Here is a 19,844-nt window from a genome sequence, read left to right as displayed (position 1 = left end):
AAAATCAAGTAGTCAACAAGGACTTACTTGGATACCCTACTGAAATCAATCCCATGACAGCCTATGTTTCCCTTCCCTATTTTCTTTAATATGATGAACATTTACAACTCTCTGACACATTTGTCAAGTTGAGGCTCAGATCTAAGAGGGAAGGTTTGGAACTCCCACAGCTGAAAGAAGATACAAGGTACAGTAGGGATAGCAGACATGCATTATTCAGAGACAGCAGCATCCCCTACCAGCTCCCATTCCCCTGAGCCATTTCCATAGGCCTCTTTTAATATGCAGGCCAGACAAAGAAGGCACATTGCCAATAGGTTACAAAAGTACTCACAAGCAAATGTTTATGTCCTTGACTATGTACTAAAACATAGCCTTCCAGAAGTGAGGGCCATCTTGGGCCTGCCATATAATACAGCCATTTAATATTCCTTGCCATACAATCTATATGTGTATGTCTTCTGCAATTATCTCTTAGAAAGTAGAACCCTGCTTCCTATAGGACACAACAAAAATATGAGCTGCACTTAGAAATACTAACAACCATTACCAGTTTCATCCCATATTGAGGTGACAATGCAAGTCTTTCCCAGGCACATCCAACCATCAAGAGACATAATCTGGACTCACCAGGGTACTCTGGCAATAGAACTCATAGGCATTTTAATGCATACCCAGCAGGCAGAGATGTGTGCTATTCTGGCGTAGGCATGTGTCCAGTTCCCAATAGTATTGGCAAGAACATACCTATGGACAAAAGGACAAAGTTACAGGTACTAATATAGATAAATCATGTCCTTCAGGGAGAATTCATGCCAGTTTTCAGTTTCAGGAGAGCACAAATGCTGCCTGAGGTGGCTTTGCTGGGCAGGTGTTACCACACTTATACAGCTTTGTCCTGAACTTCAACAGGTTCTATGTGCACCAGCACTGGGGAATCCTTAATTGGCCAAAGGAAAATTTTTAAAAATGCCCTTGAAAATCTATGTCTCATCTGTGGGACCTGGCCAAGTCATATGTGCGGGGCAGGGGGCATTCACTAATCACCCATGGTGTCACAAGATTACACCCAACCTGTTGCCCTTTTCCTATGGGGCTAACAGGGCTATCCAACAAAGTGGGGGAGCTTTATTGTCCAGGACTATATCCAATTCACAATTTACCCCCTATTCAATCCAATGGGAGCAGGTAAAAGAACATCCCCTGCCTCCCAAACCCAGGCTTAAGTATAACATCCTTTGTTGTCACCTGGACCTGTATTAGGGTCACTGTGTGGTGTAAACAAAGCCTCCACAGGATTGGTCCCCCTCATCAGGGATGCTCATTCAGAGCTCACACAATTGTGAAGAGAGACTATACCTGCCCCTTCATAAAAGGTGGGTTGACTGAACTCCTATGTCCTCGCTTAAGCAGGCAATCATGTCTTTCTATCATGCTTCAGTCTGTGGGTGATATGGGACAAGAAGCTTCCATTAAATCTGTAACTGAGTTGTCCATTACTTTATATCCTGACCCATGAAATGGGTATCTTGATCACTCTCTATTGTGATAGGCCAGTCTTACAAGGTCATTAACATTGTCAGGGCACAAATCATAGTAAGCTAATTCATTTGGCTACTAAGTCAGGCAAGCAATAAGCCTATGGCTATACCAACTGCTGTCAAGGCAAACATGGCCTCCTCTGACTTCAATAAATGGCTGATGTAGTCAGCCTGCCATCATGTCAAGGAGACGCATCCATGCATTAGCTGGCCATTTGCAGCTCCAAAGCATCAAGGGTGTGGATGTTCCTAAGCACAAACCACGTGCCTGGTAAGCTTCCACCAGAGCATTCCACATTAAAGGCAGGCCCCATTGTTTGACTACATTCCACATGTTTATCACATCTGCATGCTGTAAGTTGTGGTACAACCAAGCCACTAGGTCAATGGGAAGTACCCATTCTAACCACTGTACTCTAGCTAAAACATCTGCTTCATCATTCCCCAGGATAGTTAGGGAGCCAATAACATGCTCTATAGCCCCTTGTGTGTTCCTGGTGGCCTAGATCCCAGAGCTCTCACCATAGAACTTGCCCCCATTACACAGCATAGCTGTCAGTACCTATCATTATGGGGGATACTTCATTTGTTACCATCATCCAGACAGAATGTAGCTAAGCTCACTGGCTATTTTGTCCTGTACTGGTATTAAACCAGATAGTATCTGTCTTTGGCTCCACAGCCACCATTGCCCACACAGACAGTTTTCCATGGCTGGAGCTATCAGTGTACTGATCACTAGACAGGATAGGTGCCTTACCTCCAAATTATGGAGGTTTCTGGTTCTACCTAAGTGACAGACCCTAGCACCTCTTGAAGTCTTTTGTTCCTGCTGGCTCCTAGCTTATCTGGGCTCTCTTGGCCCCTCTAAATGCCTCTTTGGCATTTACTGTTTTATAACCTCTGCTGCAAGGAGAATTTCTAACCTCCCATTTTTAAGGCACTACACATAATGTGCCTAAATCTCACAGGCATAGTAACAAAGCAGCCAGGGGCTCTCCTGATCTCTGCCCAAATTATTTTCCTAAGTCCACCAACTCTGCTTGACAGGCAGAAATACGGTGAACTTGGTTACCCGGGCCAGCCCTACCAGTGGCTGCCCATGGGAGCCATTGGCTGCTGTTGTTTTCATTTTATGCATTACCACGGGCTGTGCTTACAGGTGTTAGGCCCCCTCCTCCTCGTCTTCTTAGTCTTCTTACTCAGTCAGTATGAGGAAAGCTGGGGGGTATTTTCAAAGTACTGAGATCCTCCTCCAGGAACCACACTCCAGTTTTCAAGGCCTCTTCTTTATCTTATAGCTCCCTACTTTTGGCAGTCTCTCATAAAGCTGCATAAGTTTTTGCTTTCAGAGTTATAAGAAACATCCATGGCCCCAGCAGTCATCTGTGTGGCTCCTTAGGCCATTTCTCCATCCAGTCTGCACCACCACTGCCACCTTTCTCCTTGGCCAGGGGTCAGATCTTGGGCTCCACCAGTCCTTACACAGCCCACTCTGCTGGGTCCATGTTCATCACAGGGCAATCAGAAAAACTTAATCCACTTGTCTTCTGATTGCTTGTTTATAGACAAGAGCTAACTGCGTGTAAAACCTTCTCTACGCTCACAGGGAACCCATCCACCATATCCCAACTCTCCACAGGACTCCATACTAATAGGACTGTGGCAACCAAGTGCTACACGCTGTTCAGGAGCCACAGGTTCCTCTGTCTGAGAGAGTTGATGCATCTCTCACCAGCAGAAGATCCTGCTGACTATGCCAGTTGTCTGGTTGAGGCTCAGACCTGAAAAGGAACGTCTGGGGCTCCAGCAGTTGAAAAAGGAGTCTAGGCACAGTTGGGTTGGTAGACATGCTTTATTCAGAGGTGCCTCTAGTCAGCATCCCATCCCCAGCCACTTCCAAAAGCCTTTTTCATGTGCAGGCCAGACAAAGAAGTGTACATAAGTGAGCACCTGCTCACAAGCAAATGTGTATGGCCTTGAGTACATATGCTGAATCAGAGTATTCATGACCTTGGCTACATACTAAAAACAGCCTGCAGGAAGCCTCAACGAGGGATCCTATAGCCATCTAGGACCTGCCCTACAACATTATACAGCCTACTTTTGTATCTTACTATCTGGCTTCCCAACAAAAAAGTTAGCCCCAAGAAGGAAAGGAATTTTGTTTACACTGCTGTATCTCAACATCTATCCCATTACAGGTGCTCAATACATGTTTATAAATCTAATGAATTAACTATAGATCATCTTTTCGTTGCAAAGATTTCATTCTACCCAAACACCATAAGCAACTAACTAGTAATGGAACCAATTCAAACAAAACTTATCCTCCTGACTTTTGATTGAAAGGTTTCCAGAGGTATGAAACTGATGGATGTAAATGATACTTTCTCTATCCTCAAAATTCTCACAATGGGCACCTAAACATTTTAAGATTTTGTGAAAATAGCATACTCCACTGAAGTAATGAACCAGCTGGGTAATTAACAGTCATGGAGTTTGCCTCAATCAGCATGAAATGGTGCTTGTCTCTCAAACTTTAGTATATATCAGAATCATCCGGAGGACTTATTAAAGTAGATTGCTTGGTCCCCCCTCCAGATTTTCTGATTCAGCAGTAGGAGGTGGGTCCCAAATTATTTGCATTTCTAACAAGTTCCCAGGTGATACTAATGTTCTGGGAACTAATTAAAGAAAACATTGAAATAGTAGTTTACAATCTAGAAAGATTTTGGAAGGCCCAGTCCAGGCCCTAAATGTTCACTTCTGCTGTGTGAAAAATAAAGTTCACCTCAAAAAGGATGGATTCAGTGTGTGTATGTGTGTGTGTGTGTGTGTGTGTGTGTGTGTGTGTGTGTGTTACAGAAAGCAGGTACATGCAAAGACTAGTTCCATGCTGGTGAACAAGGCTACTCTAACTGAAGGGTATCACTGTATATTAAGTCAACAGGGCGATCAGGGGTGCTTTTTCCTTAAATGTATGCCTAAAATGAAATAGAGAACCTTACAATTTTTGAGGCTTCACTGACTGCTACACAGTCCTGCTTCTGCAAGAATAGATGACACTTGCATAAAAGCAGCCCTAGGGATTGCGAATTCTCAGAGGAGAGTGCAACGGGTTTGCAAACTGAGACCCATAAACAAAAATGTCATTTTCACAGATTCTTCCAAGTTAATGTTGGAGATTAAGAAGTAAAGGGAGAAAATATGTTCAGAGTTGCTGGCTACAAACATATAATACAGGATGGATCTTGAGTTTTGACCATGGCTGAAAATAATAGACTCAGAAGTCATTGGCTAGGAATGGAGTGCAATTCATAAGACAAGGGGACATTGATTAAGTGAGATTTCAAATGAAAAATAAGGGGGAAATGACAATAACTTGGAGCAAGAAGAATCTAATAATATAATGGGATATCAGGTGTGACACAAAAAAGAGTAGTAGGTATCAGTATCCCATTATTAAATAACACAGTAGGGAATTAGAAACCATATAGACTCTGAGATGTCTATATGCAAAAAAAAAAATACATGTAATGATACAAGGTAAGTTAAGTCCTTATCAGCAATGCTTAGTTAGGATTATGTATGTCTAGTTCATGATCTTAATTTAGCAAGGGTCACATATTCTTTCAGTAATGTTCATGGGCTCCTATTTTGACCAAATTGGTAAAACAAGAAGTTTGATAGTCTAATGTTGACACAGAAGAAACCTTCATCAAAAAATATAAACTGTTTTGTATTTTTCCAGTTAATAGACACCAGAAAATAATGAGACCTTCACTTATTTTTCATTAATCTATACCCAACATTATTTTAGAAATGCGCTAGAGATTGCAATGGTAGAAATGTAGACAAAGGTAAGAAATGGTAAAAGATGTATTTTTTAAAATAATTTAATTTGCATTTTATCAAGACATAATAATACTTCATTAAATTGAACAAAATTAAGAATTTTAGCAGTGACACTTAGGATTAAAATAATTATAAAATGACCCACCTATATAAAAGAAAGTGACCTGCTAGGAAGGGAAGCAGAGGAATTTTCAGTGTGATTTCAATACCCACCTCTAAAAAGGAATTCACAAACCAGAGGGTAAATACATAAGTGTATGAAAAGAGGGAGTTATACAAGGGATTGCTGTAAATACCAGAGAATCATAGTCTATGTTCCTAGCTACCTTCAAAACTTAGCAGAGTTAAAAATAGAATATTATATCCACAATATCATTGTATGGATGAATGTCAAAATGTAGGCAAAATAAGAAATAAATGCCACCAGGTAAATCCAGTAAGTGTTACTTATTCAAAGTTTATAATAAGAATATATGATAAAATAACATGACCCAGGATAGATAAAAGTGCAAACTTTCTGACCCCAAAAGATTTACGAGGCACATGGTTGTTCTCTGAATGAGAATCATCTCAGTTCTTGTAGAAACACAGCAGTCTTTCTTTGGGTGCAATCTTTTTTTTTTTTTTTTTTTGAGAGAGAGAGAGAATTTCAATATTTATTTTTCAGTTTTCAGCGGACACAACATCTTTGTATGTGGTGCTGAGGATCGAACCCGGGCCGCAAGCATGCCAGGCAAGCATGCTACCACTTGAGCCACATCCCCAGCCCTGGGTGCAATCTTAAGTACATAAAAGGCTGGAACCATTTCCCATATAAGCTAGTCTGTAATAGCAGTTACCTGTTATTCACCCATCTTCATGGCAAACCCATAGATTGACACCCTTTTCAATCTTTATCTAAACCTTAGAACAATTAATCATGATTTGTACCCATTGAGGCTCCTGATTCTAGGGCCCCACACCCAAATCTGGTCTTTCATCAAAGTAAAGATTCACTAGCTTATTTGCAGCATCCCTTCAAAAATTCCTCCCTGGGTGGTTAGTGCTGGTAATTGGTATTCCAGGCACTCAGTGACAATTAACTCCTCACCCCAGCTCAGCACAGGTTGTTCAGGCTGTGTTCTCAGAGCTTCTGCAGCTCACACTACCCTGTGCAGAAGCCAACTCGTAGAGTCTGCTTCCTTAGTGTTTCCTTCCAGGAAAAATTACCACGAGACAGGGTGGGTTATGGCACAAAACATTTGGATTCTTTACAGTGACTCTTAGCTAAAACCAGACAATATATAACAGATCTGTTTTATCCAAAAATTTCTTGACAGTATAGCTCAATACAAATCTCTTGTGCACAACCTGGTTCTGTTCCCCTTCTGATCTCATCCTTTGTTTATCATGCAAATATCTTCCAAGATTTTCCCAGACCTTTCTCAAAGTGGAAGTAGAACATATGCATTCTCTGCCCCTGATTGCTGTTTATTTCATCTGATCTTTCATATCACAATATCATTAACATGAAGAGGGAAACTACAGCCAAGACAACCAGCCAGTGGTATATGCACAGCTGAGCATCAGCTGGACCTTCTGCTCCATTTAATCAAACTGTTCTTGGCTCAATTCATACTTGTCATTACTGGAATATAAATGGTAAGCAATCTTCTCAACATCACCCTGATAGCCTGTGCGTTTACTTTTAACTCAGTGACTTAACCCATTGCATTCTTGCATGAAATGCATTTTAGTCTCAAATTTCATTACTTCAAACAATTCTTTCAACCTGGTTAGGGCACTTCCACTGGGATGAATGACCTCTAAACATTACTCCCATTGCATCTCCTCATTTTTAATTCAAATTCCTGTGCTACCCAATTCCAGCAAAGTCCTAGGGGTAAGAATATGTGCCTGTCAGCTTCTATAATGAAAGGTAAGGACTTGGAATTACCCTCCCACTCTAGTGACATCCAAAAGGAATCAATGTTCTATTGATAATGACTGTGGGCAGACAAAGGGGGGGGGCAAATATCCATAAATGCTACTCTCAGGAAGAGGTGATGCTAGAATTCTCATTTAAAGTTGTACTGTTAAATTAGCTACAGACCCTTGATAACAATTTTATTTCCTTGAAAAAAAATGAAGAATAATTGATTATCAGAATGGAGGTAACAATAAGTAAGATAAAGTATCCATATCCTCATAGTTTCATGATATCCAGGGAAGTAAGAATAGACATAATCAGAACTGTACCTCACACTTGAATAAAGCAGTTTCCTTTTTTTTTTTTTCTGAGAAAACTCTCCAGGAGGCATAGTTGATAGAAAGGTCTCCAGAGAAACTAGGGCATGGTTGCCTAGCATACCAAATAGCCATGAACAAATAGCACTCAGAGAAAGTTTCTGAGTGGATGGATAGAGCCAACCTAAGACACCTATTATTAGAGGTCATTCAACCTAAGTCCAGAGAAAGAGGTTGGAGGCACAGACTGCAGACCTAGCTCTTGAATATTTAAAAACAAAATAAAACACTTTAACAGCATTTCAAATTAAGGATCAACAAATATGCCACCTACTGTGTGCCAGCCTGGAGATAAAGCAGTAAGTTTCACTCCAGAGCTTATCATTAACACCATCTAATCATAACATGGAGTTGCCATGGGGAAGTTCTTTTGAGACTGTGTAAGAGCAGACTGATCAGTTGAAGGGGAAATTATTCATTGAAGAGAAATACTTTAAGAAGAGTAGAAAAAAAAAAGAAAAAGACCATTCTCTTAGTACATTTTGTGCTGTTATAACTGAGTAATTAATATAAAGAAAAATTTATTGGCTCACACTTCTGAAGACTGGGAGGTTCAAGGGCATAGCGTTAACATCCTGCAAGGGCTTTCTTATAGCATCAAAGGTGGAAGGTTCAGGGTGAGGGGGCAAAGAAGAGGTCAAGGTCAAGAAAGACAGTGAGCAAGAGGCATCCAAACTCATTCTTATAAAAGGAATCCACTCCCAGGATAACAAAACCAATCCCACCGTAATTACATGAATCCATTCATGAGCCAGGTACCCCCATGACTCAAACACCTCCCATTATCCCTACCTCCCAACACCTTTGCATTAGGGGATCAGGTTTCCAATTTTGGGATACACATTCAAACTAAAGTTTCTTGTTTCCTTCAAACAAGAAGTTTCCAGAGAGCAGGAGTGGTAGAAAGTACACAGGACCCAAAGGGATTCAGAAGCAGTCAGACGTGGATGGAGGATGCCTGTAATCTCAGCTACTCAGAAGGCTTAGGCTGGAGGATGGCAAATTTGAGGCCAGCTTAGGCAAATTGGCAAAATAAAATTTAAGAAAACAAGGGCTGGGAGTGTAGCTCAGAGGTAGAGCATAGCCTAGGGTGCATGAGGCACTAGGTATAATCCCTAGCACCATAAAATAAAACAAAACAAAAAGAATGCAGAAACAAGGATATATATTATAGATGTTTCATGTGTGCTTTGAAAAGGGAAGCCAGGAATGGGGGTGGGGGGAGAACTGTTTTTAGTGTCTATCTTGAGACACACATACTCCCCAGAGAGAGACACTAATAATAATGGGAATAAATAGAAGTCCCAAAGGAGGATAAGAACCCAAGGATGTAACAACTCCACTATTGTGTCTTTGCAAATTAGTTTCTATCCCAAATTAGAATCTTTTGAGGATTGTATGCTTTGTTGATTTATTTGTATTTTTAAATACAAAATAATTATAGCATTTGCTCTTACTAAGTTTCCCTTTTCACAAGTTTTTCCCAATGTAGCCTCTAAAAATGCTACAGAGCATTGCAATGGTAGAATAGAAGAGACTAGCCATTACACCTCTAAATAATTATTCAAGAAAAATATATTAGAATATAATTTTGTTCGTTAAAGTCAGAAAATGTTCTTAGGATTTTGGTCTTTGTATCTTGTTCAGAACTATAGGACCTGTTTTTCTTATGCTGTTGGAAAACCAGGAGACTTAAGTCAACCATATGAGATTATCAACAGTTCTAATAATAATCACATATATTGGCCCAATGGCCACTCTGGAATGTATATATTTCGTGTGAAGATCCTGGACCCAAACTACAGGTGAATATAAATGTTTTATTGCAATAGTTTTAGTTTTGGTTCCTCAAAATTAATTTTTTGTTTTCTTGATTTAATTTGATGCCATCTACAGATTCAATTGTTGTTATTCTTGCTAGTTCTATATTTGCCTTTTCATTTTGTAGCAATCTCATTCAACATCCTATGGGGGGTAGGAGATTTTATGTTAAACGTTAACTAAATGACTCCATTTAAAATTACATTCTAGGGGCTGGGATTGTGGCTCAGTGTTAGCACACTTGCCTAGGATGAGTGAGACCCTGAGTTTGATTCTCAGCATCACATATAAATAAATAAAGGTCCATCAATAACTGATAACAATGTTTGAAATAAAATGAAATAAAATAAAATTACATTCTGAGTACTTTGCTGTGTCTCATTGCCACAATAGATCCAAACATAAGATAAATGCAAACCTAGCCTTTAAGGTGCTAGTACTTAGGCTGCTTAGGGAAGCAAGTGTGAGTGTACCCATGCAAACCAAATGAGGTGAAATCAGAGAAAATTCATGAGAAATTTTCTAATATAATCATTTGTATTGTTAACAGGCATGATAGTAATTTAGAAATGGGAAAAATTAATGTTATTTTGAGCAGTAAAAGAAAATTTTCTGGAGAACATGAAACAGGTTTTGGATAAGTAACCCTTATCCAAATTGCTTGGGACCAGAAGTGTTTCGTATTTCTGGTTTTGGGGGGGGTTTGCTTTTTTTTTGAGAAAATATTAGTGATAACACCCAAGTTTAACTAGAAAAGTAACTTATATTTCACATATATCTCTGCACATAAGCTGAACTATAATTTTATACAATGCTTGTATTGGGCCAGTGTTAGATTTTTGTTGTTGTTGTTGTTGTTGTTAGTTTTGTTTTAATGAATAATGGTTTGTTGTAAAGGATATTACAAAGGATACAGATGAAGAACTCACAGGGCAAGGCATGTAGGAACAGGTGTAGAGTTTCCATGCTGTCTGGGCGTACCACCCTCCAGGAACCTCCACATGTTTGAAAGCTCTCTTTACTCTTTCGGGGGCTTTTACAAAGGCTTCAATACATAGGCATTATTGATTAAATTCTTAGTTATTGGTGATCAAATTAACCTACAGTTCTTCTCCCTTCCTGGAGAATGGAAGGGGGACAGATTAGAAGTCCCAACCCTCTAATTTGGCCTTGGTCTTTCTGTTAAGAACACTCATCCTGAAACTACCCAGGGGCTGCCAGCCATCAATCAACCCTTTAGCATATCAAAAGACAACTTATAATTGTGAAGATTCCAAGGATTTCAGGAGTTGTATGCCAGGTGGGGGGGGGGGGAGAATACATTGGGATATTATTTCACAATATCACAGCCTACCCTCTAGCCTTCAAACAGGAATTCCTTACATCAAAAGAACAGACAACTTGAAAAACAATGCTGCATTACTAAAACCCCTATCATATTGTATAAATAAATCTCCCAGAGTAAAACTACTCATGTTTACAGGCTTCTAGTCCAACTTACTGAGTTCCAAAAACAAGAGTGGTCTTAACAAACATAAAGCTTCATCCCTTCAGGCATCTGGTGTAACTGAGCTAAGAGATAATGCCATCTCTTGCTCTGAATCTCTTTCAGAGTGTTCATATAATACTGGATTTCTCTCGTTACATAACCCATTTATTCGTTTTCTTATTCTCAACTACTAATCTTCCTTCTTTCCATTAATACTCTAATTTTCCACCTGTGGAAACAAAATCAGGTTTGTGCTTATCTAGACTTTAGGCAGCAATTCTAAAGGATATTTAAAAAAAAAAAAAAACTAGTCTAACCTAGCTTGACTTTGACCCATCATATGAAATCAGGTGTGGACTTTTCCACTGTGGTATCATGACAGAGCTCAAAAAGTTTCAGATTTTGGAGCACTTCGGATTTGGGTTTTTGAAAATAGGGATGCTGAATCTGTAGAATTTACATTGACAATGGACTAAAATAGACACTTCAGGTGAAAGAAATTACATTAATAATGAAATGAAGCTAACTGTACATTATCTTCAATTCATAGAGTCATAAAGTCATGTGAAAAGTTTCCTGAGTGAAAGGAAGGTAGAAAGCAAAAAGGGGGACAATTTTAAGGCAATTCATAATGTTTAAGTAAATTTCAACCCATGTCCAAGAGAGTTTCTTTAGTTTCTTCACTAGGGGAAATTCTGGAGAATTTAGCCTGGAAATAGAATAAAGAGTGGTGCAGAAGGAGAATAAACTTTAATTATATAAATGAAAAAAAGTGATATTAACAAGGCAAGAGTTAAAGGAAGGCCTAGTGACAGGAAGTATGGAAGAAAAAATTAGGGTGTCATGCATTAGAAAATGAGTGATTATCTTGACCTAATGTGGGAAGTGAAGGAAAAATAAAGAACCTATATGTTTTCAAGTTTTCTAGACAGGTTATTAAATAATGGTCTATTCTTTGAACATTAAGGTAATGGGTATTATTTATCTTTTGGGGAGGTACTGAAATAAGTATTCTGACTTTGAATTTGAGGAGTGTGATAGTCAGGTTTTTATCTCTGTGACCAAAATACCCAAACAAGAACAACTTAGAGGAGGAAAAGTTTTTTTATCGACCATGGTTTCAGAGGTCTCAGTTCGTAGCTGGCTGACTCCATTACTCTGGACCTGAGATGAGATGAAGTATCCTGGCAAGAAGGGCATGGCAGAGGAAAGCTGTTCAGGAAGCAGAGAGAGGGCAGAGGAGCCAGGCACAAGATATGAACCGAATGACCCATTTCCTCCAGCCCCACCCACCTGCCTACAGTTACCACCCAGTTAGTCCCTTTAAATTATTAATCTATCAAATGGATTAATCCACTGATTAGGTTACAGCTCTCATGATCTAACAATTTCACCTTCTTCATTAACACAGGAGTTTTGGGGGACACCTCATATCCAAACCATAACAAAAGGGCAATGTACTACGTAAGGAAAGTTATCCTATAAATAGTTTAAAATTCTAATTTGAGCCTGGAGTTGGTGGAGGGGAAGAGCTGATGACAAAACGTTGAAAATACAAACATGGTTATCTTCTATAGTGATTCCATGAACACATGTGAGTTAACAGATCATAAAGAGAGAAGAATTTGAATGCTTAAGGAATTGAGGGTAATAAGAAAAGGGACAGAGCAGTATGCTGTTCAAATAAAAGAAAAATTTGTAGAGAAAAAAATTGGAAGTTAATAGGAAAACACAGTAAATTGGGTATTCAGATGCAATTCTCTCTGTCTTACAGTTTGGGTAGAGACCCCAAAGTCAATTCTTCCTATATTCTAAAGTCATAATCACCAAGGCAGGACTTTACAAGAGAGTGTTCCCAAACTGGTTCCTTCCCCCAGTAACCTGCAATATATTTGAAAGACTGGGAGTTCATAAGAAAGGCTAGTAGGGTGGCAGAGGTGCAGCAGGCGACCTCTGGACCCTTGCAGACATGGCGCTGCAAGAGGCGCGGTGCGCGCTTGCTGCAGCCTGGAGCAGCCCCTGTGCCCGCTGCACTCTGCCCGCCAGCGGCCGTGGCGGGTGAGGGTGGCGCATGAGGGCGCTGAGCACATGACCCGCTCTGCTCTCCGTGCGAAAATTCACAGAGAAACATGAATGGATAGCTACAGGGAATGATACTGGAATAGTGGGAATCAGCAATTTTGCACAGGAAGCTCTGGGAGATGTTGTTTACCATAGTCTGCCTGAAGTTGGGACAAAATTGAAAAAACAAGATGAGTTTGGTGCTTTGGAAAGTGTGAAAGCTGCCAGTGAACTCTATTCTCTTCTCTCAGGAGAAGTAACTGAAATTAATGAGGCACTTGCAGAAAACCCAGGGTTTGTGAACAAATCTTGCTATGAAGATGATTAGCTGATAAAGATGACACTGAGTGACCCTTCAGAACTAGATGACCTAGTTCTAGTAAGCAAAGAAGCTTATGAGAAATACATAAAATCTATTGAGTGGAAATGGCACCCTAAAGAAACTAGTGTTTATAACTTCTGCAGTTGTCTTAAATTAGTGGTGGATAGAAGACTTAAAAGCTACTCTCAATACTGCTACTGGAAGAAGATACCCCTTAACTTCCCAATGACTGCAGATAAACACAATATGCATCTTTTTTACAATTCCTTATTATTTTTAGAGTAGGAATTAGACTGATATCAGAATTCATGAAATTATCTGTGGCAAAAACTACTTATAAAAAGTAAGTAACTCAAGGATAATCTTGTTATAAGACTAATATAATATTGTAACTTGCTTTCACCCATCCCTGGATTTGGGTCAATATACTTAATGATCTTCCTTTGGAAAAAAAAACTGGGCATGGAAGAAAGTGTGTGTTGTATTGTGTCAGAAGAACAATACTGTCTTAATTTTATAATGTACTGCATTTACTGGTGTTACTCTTATACACTGAAACAACAGCTTTCAACAAAATAAGAAATAAAATATTCAACTTCATTTAAAAAAAAAAGAAAGAAAAGCTAGTAGAATTTCTCTGGAGAGAGTTTTCTGAGTGCTGTGCCTCCTTCCTGCATGTGGGTACTCTCCACAAGTAAAAGAGGCCTCAGAGAACCACATGGGGAAGCTAACTGGGTCTCTTGGTTTGTGAATGGGGAAACAAGGACTACTTTTGACTATGATCTAGAAAATTTGAAGACAGTAGGCTGCTTACAGGTACACTGACAATAGGCTAAAGAGTGATGTGATGGACAGAAATAGCGCCAAAGTGGGGAGGGGGAATGTTCACTTTCAATGGATTCAAATATGCACACCATTAAAGGAAATTAGACTTTGCTAGGCATGCTGGTGTGCACATGAAGTCCCAGCTATTCTGAAAGCTGAGGCAGGAGAATCACTGAACCCAGGAGTTTGAAACCAGCCTGGGCAACTTAATGAGGCCCTGTCTGAAAAAAAGGGAAATCAGGCCTGGCGCGATGGCGCAAGACTAAATCCAGCAGCTCGGGAGGCTGAGACAGGAGGATCACGAGTTCAAAGCCAGCCTAGGCAAGGCACTAAGCAACTCAGTGAGACCCTGTCTCTAATAAAATACAAAATTGGGCTGGGGATGTGGCTCAGTGGTTGAATGCCCCTGAGTTCAATCCCTGGTCCCCCCCACCAAAAAAAAAAAAAAAAGAAAAGAAAAAGAAAAAAGGGAAACTATACTTGAGCTCTCATGAAAGGCACCACCCCTGCCTACATAAAGGGTTAGGTGACCCCAAAAGAATATGTGTGGGGAAAAAAACATAGGAGTCCATGATTGGTGGGTGATTGGTAAATACAGAAGGCATCACCTGACTCCCAGAACTTTAGGTGACACTTCTCAGTTACAAAATAAAAATATCTGAAGAACCCAGTCTAAGTGTTAAAAGTTGGAATGCTAGCTGTCTCTCTCCTCAAAAGAAAAACCTAATATTGAGCATTCAATACCTAAGTACTTTTGGCCAAGAAAATAGTCACATAAAATTTTGATCCTCTCCTTCTGTGTGTGTCTAACCTCTAGAAGGTTTGAAAAATGGCGAGTGGGAGATCAAGTTTAGTGATAAAAACAAAATGAATGATCATACCTCTCTGTTCAATGGTACCTCTTGAGTGTGATTCAGGCCAAATCTTTGGAAAGGAAGAAGTTTTTAAATGTTTGGAGACTAAAGCTATGTAAGTAGACTGGGATAGATTTTTCATCACCTGGAAATTAATATTACCTGGAAATTTAGAGCATTTATTCATATCTGAAATCCATACTATCAAAAGCACTATACAAATGCAATGCAATTCCCATCGAAAGTCCAATGACATTCCTCATACATAGAAAAAGCAGTCATGTAATTCATTAGGAAAAATAAGAGGCCCAGAATAGATAAAGTAATCCTTAGCAAGAAAAGTGAAGCAGGAAGCATCACAATAGCAGCCCTTAAATTATACTATAGAGCTACAGTTAAAAAATCCAGCATGATATTGGCACCAAAACAAGCATGAAAACCAACAGGATAGAATAGAAGATACAGAGAAAAACCCACGTAAATAGTTATCTCATACTTGACAAAGGTGCCAAAATATACTTTGGAGAAAAGATAGCTTCTTTAACAAATGATGCTGGGAAAATTGGGAATCCATATGTAGTAGAATGAAACTTAACCCCTGTTTCTTACCCTGTACAAAATTCAAAGTGAATCAAAGAACTAGGAATTAAACCAGAAATCCTGCACTGCTAGAAGGAAATGTAGGCCCAACCCTCCAACATATCTGCTCAGGAACTGACTACCTTAGCAAGACTCCTAAAGCACAAGAAATAAAATAAAAAATCAATAAATGAGACATAATATGAAATTAAAACCTTCTTCACAGCAAAGAAAAAAGAGCATGAAGAAAGAGCCTACACAACGGGAGAAAATCTTTGCTACCTGCCCCTCAGATAGGGCATTAATTTCCAAGATACATAAAGAACTCAAAAAACTGCCAGGACAGTGGCACACACCTGTAATCCCAGCAGTTCAGGAGGCTGAGACAGGATTAGACAAAAGAGAATGAAGGGAAGGGAAGACGAATGGAAAAAAGAAAGACAGTGGAATGAATCTGACATAACTTTCCAATGTACAAATATGAATTTAACACAGTGAATCTCAACATTGTGCATATCCACAAGAATTAATTTAAAAATAAAAACTATGAGTAAATGGCAGAAAGATCAATAGAGGAAAGGGAATGGGGATGGAGAGGGAAGAGGAAGACAAGATAATGGGGTCTGAATTAGGAAAAAAAAGATATATTCCATGCTTTTATAATTATGTCAAAATGAATTCTACTGTCATATATAACTAAAAAAAATTTAAAAGAATATGACGCCTTAACTAAGATTATATGATTTGATTATTACTGTAGAGATGTAGAGGAAGTTTTAAATATACTTTAAAACTTTAATTTACTCTTTAATGTTATTTTTCTGATTTGCAGTTTCTGTAATCTAATGGCTATATTTGCAATAGAGACCTATGGCATCATTCCCAGGTAAGGAGAGGCTTTAGCGAAGGAATTTCTAAAATATATGAGTAGTGGCTAAAAAGGAAAGGCACCCCAATATTCCCCAAAACAGAGCCTGAGCAATCACTTATCAGGGTCCCCAGCTTAAAATCGTATTATCCAAAGTATCATATGACATGTAATTGAACCTAATCCTAAAACCAAACCCACAAACAAAAGACTCAAATGAAGTGTTTACAAATCTATATTTAGATTTGTTTTTTTTTTTTTGGTTCTCTGTGAAATTTATCTTCCCAAGTGATAGGCTTGCTATTTTCCTAAAGCACTAATATTTCTGCCTTTACATGATCTTCTGTCCTGGGTCTGGTATTGTAGGGGGTTGTTTTCTTTTGTGGTTTTTTTGTTTGTTTGTTTGTGTTTTTTTTTTTGTAAAATGTTAATTAAAAGTAGAAGACAGATTCTGGGGTTACATCTCAGCGACAGAGCGCTTGCCTAGCATGTGCAAGGCCCTGGGTTCAATTCCCAGCACACACACACACACACACACACACACACACACACACACACACAAAAGGTAGAAGCTATTTATGGCCTATTTTCAGTATTACTGATGATTCAGTGTTTCATGGTCATGGAAGGTTAATGGTATGAATAATCTGTAGATAAGATAAAGCAAGTGTCATTTCTCACTTAACTTTGGGAAACATACATAACTGCTTCTCAATGACTTCTCTTCCTCATGACATTGGCATGTTTGATTTAGCTGAATAGAGGGTGGTAGTGTTCACCTAAGTACCCACTAACATAAGAAGGAGCCAAAGGAGGAAGGGAAGAGAGGAGAAAGAATAAAGTTAACCCATTTGCCCCAGCTCTTACCCACAAGCAGCTGAATTCCAGTAGCCAAAGCATACCGGTGTGGCATATGGAGTGGTCCACTAATTTAGTAACTATAGTTTAGCCTCTTTTAACACCTGGACCCTACAGGATACCAGAGACAGATAGGGGCCAGCTGGGGGTGAACATCTTCCAGTAAAAGAGCCCTTTCTGTGAGCAGTTTTCCCAATTTTTCCATTCTAGCCTCTGAAATTGCCACCACTGAACTAGTCTCAACTATCCTGAGTTCTCCCTCTATCCCCTTAGGTGAAACCAGCCTTCTCCTGAGGATACTGCTTCACCTCCAGCCCTTCTTTGTAATGCTATTTTCTTACACTCTCTTTGTACCTCAGGGAATAATTATCCTTGAGGTTCAGGGCCTCTGCTATAGCCCTAGCTCATTGTTTATGTCTTCCCTAAATTCTCCTTCATTCATCAATAACTGGCCCTGTCACACTGATTTCCTCTCCATAATGAACCCCACCATCAGTGTCTACATTACCAATCCTGCTCAACATCATGGCCTTTCCGCATGCTTGGTGACCTCCTCCTCTACTGCACCTCAGCTGTCTGCTCCCATAGTCCCACTCTAGACACTGTTATTACTGGTAACTCTTCTGTTTCCCAAAGCATCATTCCAGGAATCACATTTTGGACATGTCCAAAAGTGAATTCATGATCTTACCATACACTCTCCTACCCAATTATCTGTCCCACCTTACAACTGATCCATCTGGGTCATCACACACAGTCCTGTGGATTGTCCTTGTGCAGCTCCAGGAGGGTTAATTCATATAACCTACGGTGTTGATTGTGCACTCTGGAGTTCAACAAGGTGGCGACCCTGTTTTCCAATTTTCCCTCTTCCAGGAAAATATCTGACTATGTAAGCTTACAAGTCAAAAACAAAAATGATAAACCTAACATTCATATTCAAACCACCATTAGCTCCCACTCATTTAATCTCCTAAGTAGGCCTTGAATAGATCCACTTCTTACTAACCATCACCACTACCCCAATCCAAACTACCATTATTTCTGAAATGGACTACTAACCAAACTCTCCTTATTCACTCCTACTTTTTTCTAGTTCTTTCTCGTCTTTGGAGCCAGAGTAATATTTTCAAAATGGTAATTGTAGTAACTTTGAACACATTAAGTTTCTTTCTATAGAAGTAAAATTCCTTCATATGGTCTAGAAGGCCTCACATGATCTACCCACTAACTACTTCTCCTTATCTTGGATCATGCACTTACTTAGCTCCAGACCCACCAAACTTCTCTCAGTCCCTAGCTTCTCTGAACTCTGTCCCATAGCAGGAACTTTCCACATGTTATTCCCTGTGTCTGGAATCTCTTCATTTCCTTCTTTATTATTCAACTTTACCAACTTCTGTTTATTCTTCAGATTTGGGGGATAATTATCTTTTTCCCAAAAAGGCACTCTGGATTCCATTTACCACATTAAATTCTACTACAATGAGATTTCACTGCACTATATATCTCTCCTTCTTAGTTCTTTATCACAGTTGCAGTTTTAGATTTATTTTCTCCTTGATCATTTGATTATGTCCCCACTAGAAAAGACATGGGGCCCAAGTCTATTTTTCCTCATCATTGTCCTGCCAGCAACTTGTACAATGCCTGAAAGGTATCAGATGGTTGTTATATTATTTTGTTAAAGAAAAAAAATACATTCTCTAGAGCCCAATAATGTTTACAGTCACAGATGAGAATGATCAGACTAAGGCAACTATGGGAACTTACAGAAACTGTAACACTGATAATGATAATTATGGTTTAAAAGGGAACCATAACCTCAGATACTAGGACACCAAATAGAAAGCAAATCTACCCTGAAGGGAGGCACCCATGCAGAGTCCTGAGTGAAGAGGCACATGTGCGGCACCCACCAAGAGTAACATTTAATAAATTATGTATTCACTCACACGCACACACCCACACACACACCCCTATCTGGCTGACTTTCAGGTACCTTAAATTCAAAATTCCCCAAAGTAAACCAGCCATATTCACACACACAAGAAAGACTCTAAGCTGGACATGGTAAAATGTACCTATGGCCCCAGCTACTCAGGAGGCTGAGGCAAGAGGATCCCTTGGTCCAGGAGTTTGAGACCAGCCTCAGGAACATAGCAAGACCCAATTTTTTGACGGGGGTGGGGAGTGGAGAGAAGAAGGAGGAGGAGAAAAATGCTCTTCCATTTGAATCCTCTGTTTGTGGAGTGTAATGCATCCCTTTGATAAGCTATCCTGAAACTTGGGCAACATCCTTTATTCATGTTTCTCAAACACCACATCGTAAACCATCATGGAAATCAATCCAACTTAACTGCCAAACATATGTCCACTTCTCTCCATTCCTTCAGCCACTAATTAAGACCCATATCATAACTGAATTATTACAGATATCTCAGAACTGGTTTTCCTGTCTCTGCACTCAGGCTTCCCTTTT

The 19,844-nt window shown here is 39.5% G+C and overlaps 1 protein-coding gene across 1 annotated transcript in view; it reads left to right on the top strand.

Moving 5' to 3' along the window:
- The window catches only part of Catspere (catsper channel auxiliary subunit epsilon), a 152,673-nt gene that overhangs the window by 131,975 nt on the left and 854 nt on the right, over nucleotides 1-19,844 (top strand). The window contains exons 20-21 of the mRNA XM_078024680.1: nucleotides 9,333-9,490; nucleotides 16,469-16,522. Of these exons, the coding sequence (XP_077880806.1) occupies nucleotides 9,333-9,490; nucleotides 16,469-16,522 (212 nt within the window). The remainder of the gene's footprint in view (nucleotides 1-9,332; nucleotides 9,491-16,468; nucleotides 16,523-19,844) is intronic.

Source organism: Ictidomys tridecemlineatus, chromosome 10 (genome assembly GCF_052094955.1).
Source record: "Ictidomys tridecemlineatus isolate mIctTri1 chromosome 10, mIctTri1.hap1, whole genome shotgun sequence".
Lineage (NCBI taxonomy): Eukaryota > Metazoa > Chordata > Mammalia > Rodentia > Sciuridae > Ictidomys > Ictidomys tridecemlineatus.
This window is presented reverse-complemented; position numbering and strand designations above follow the sequence as displayed.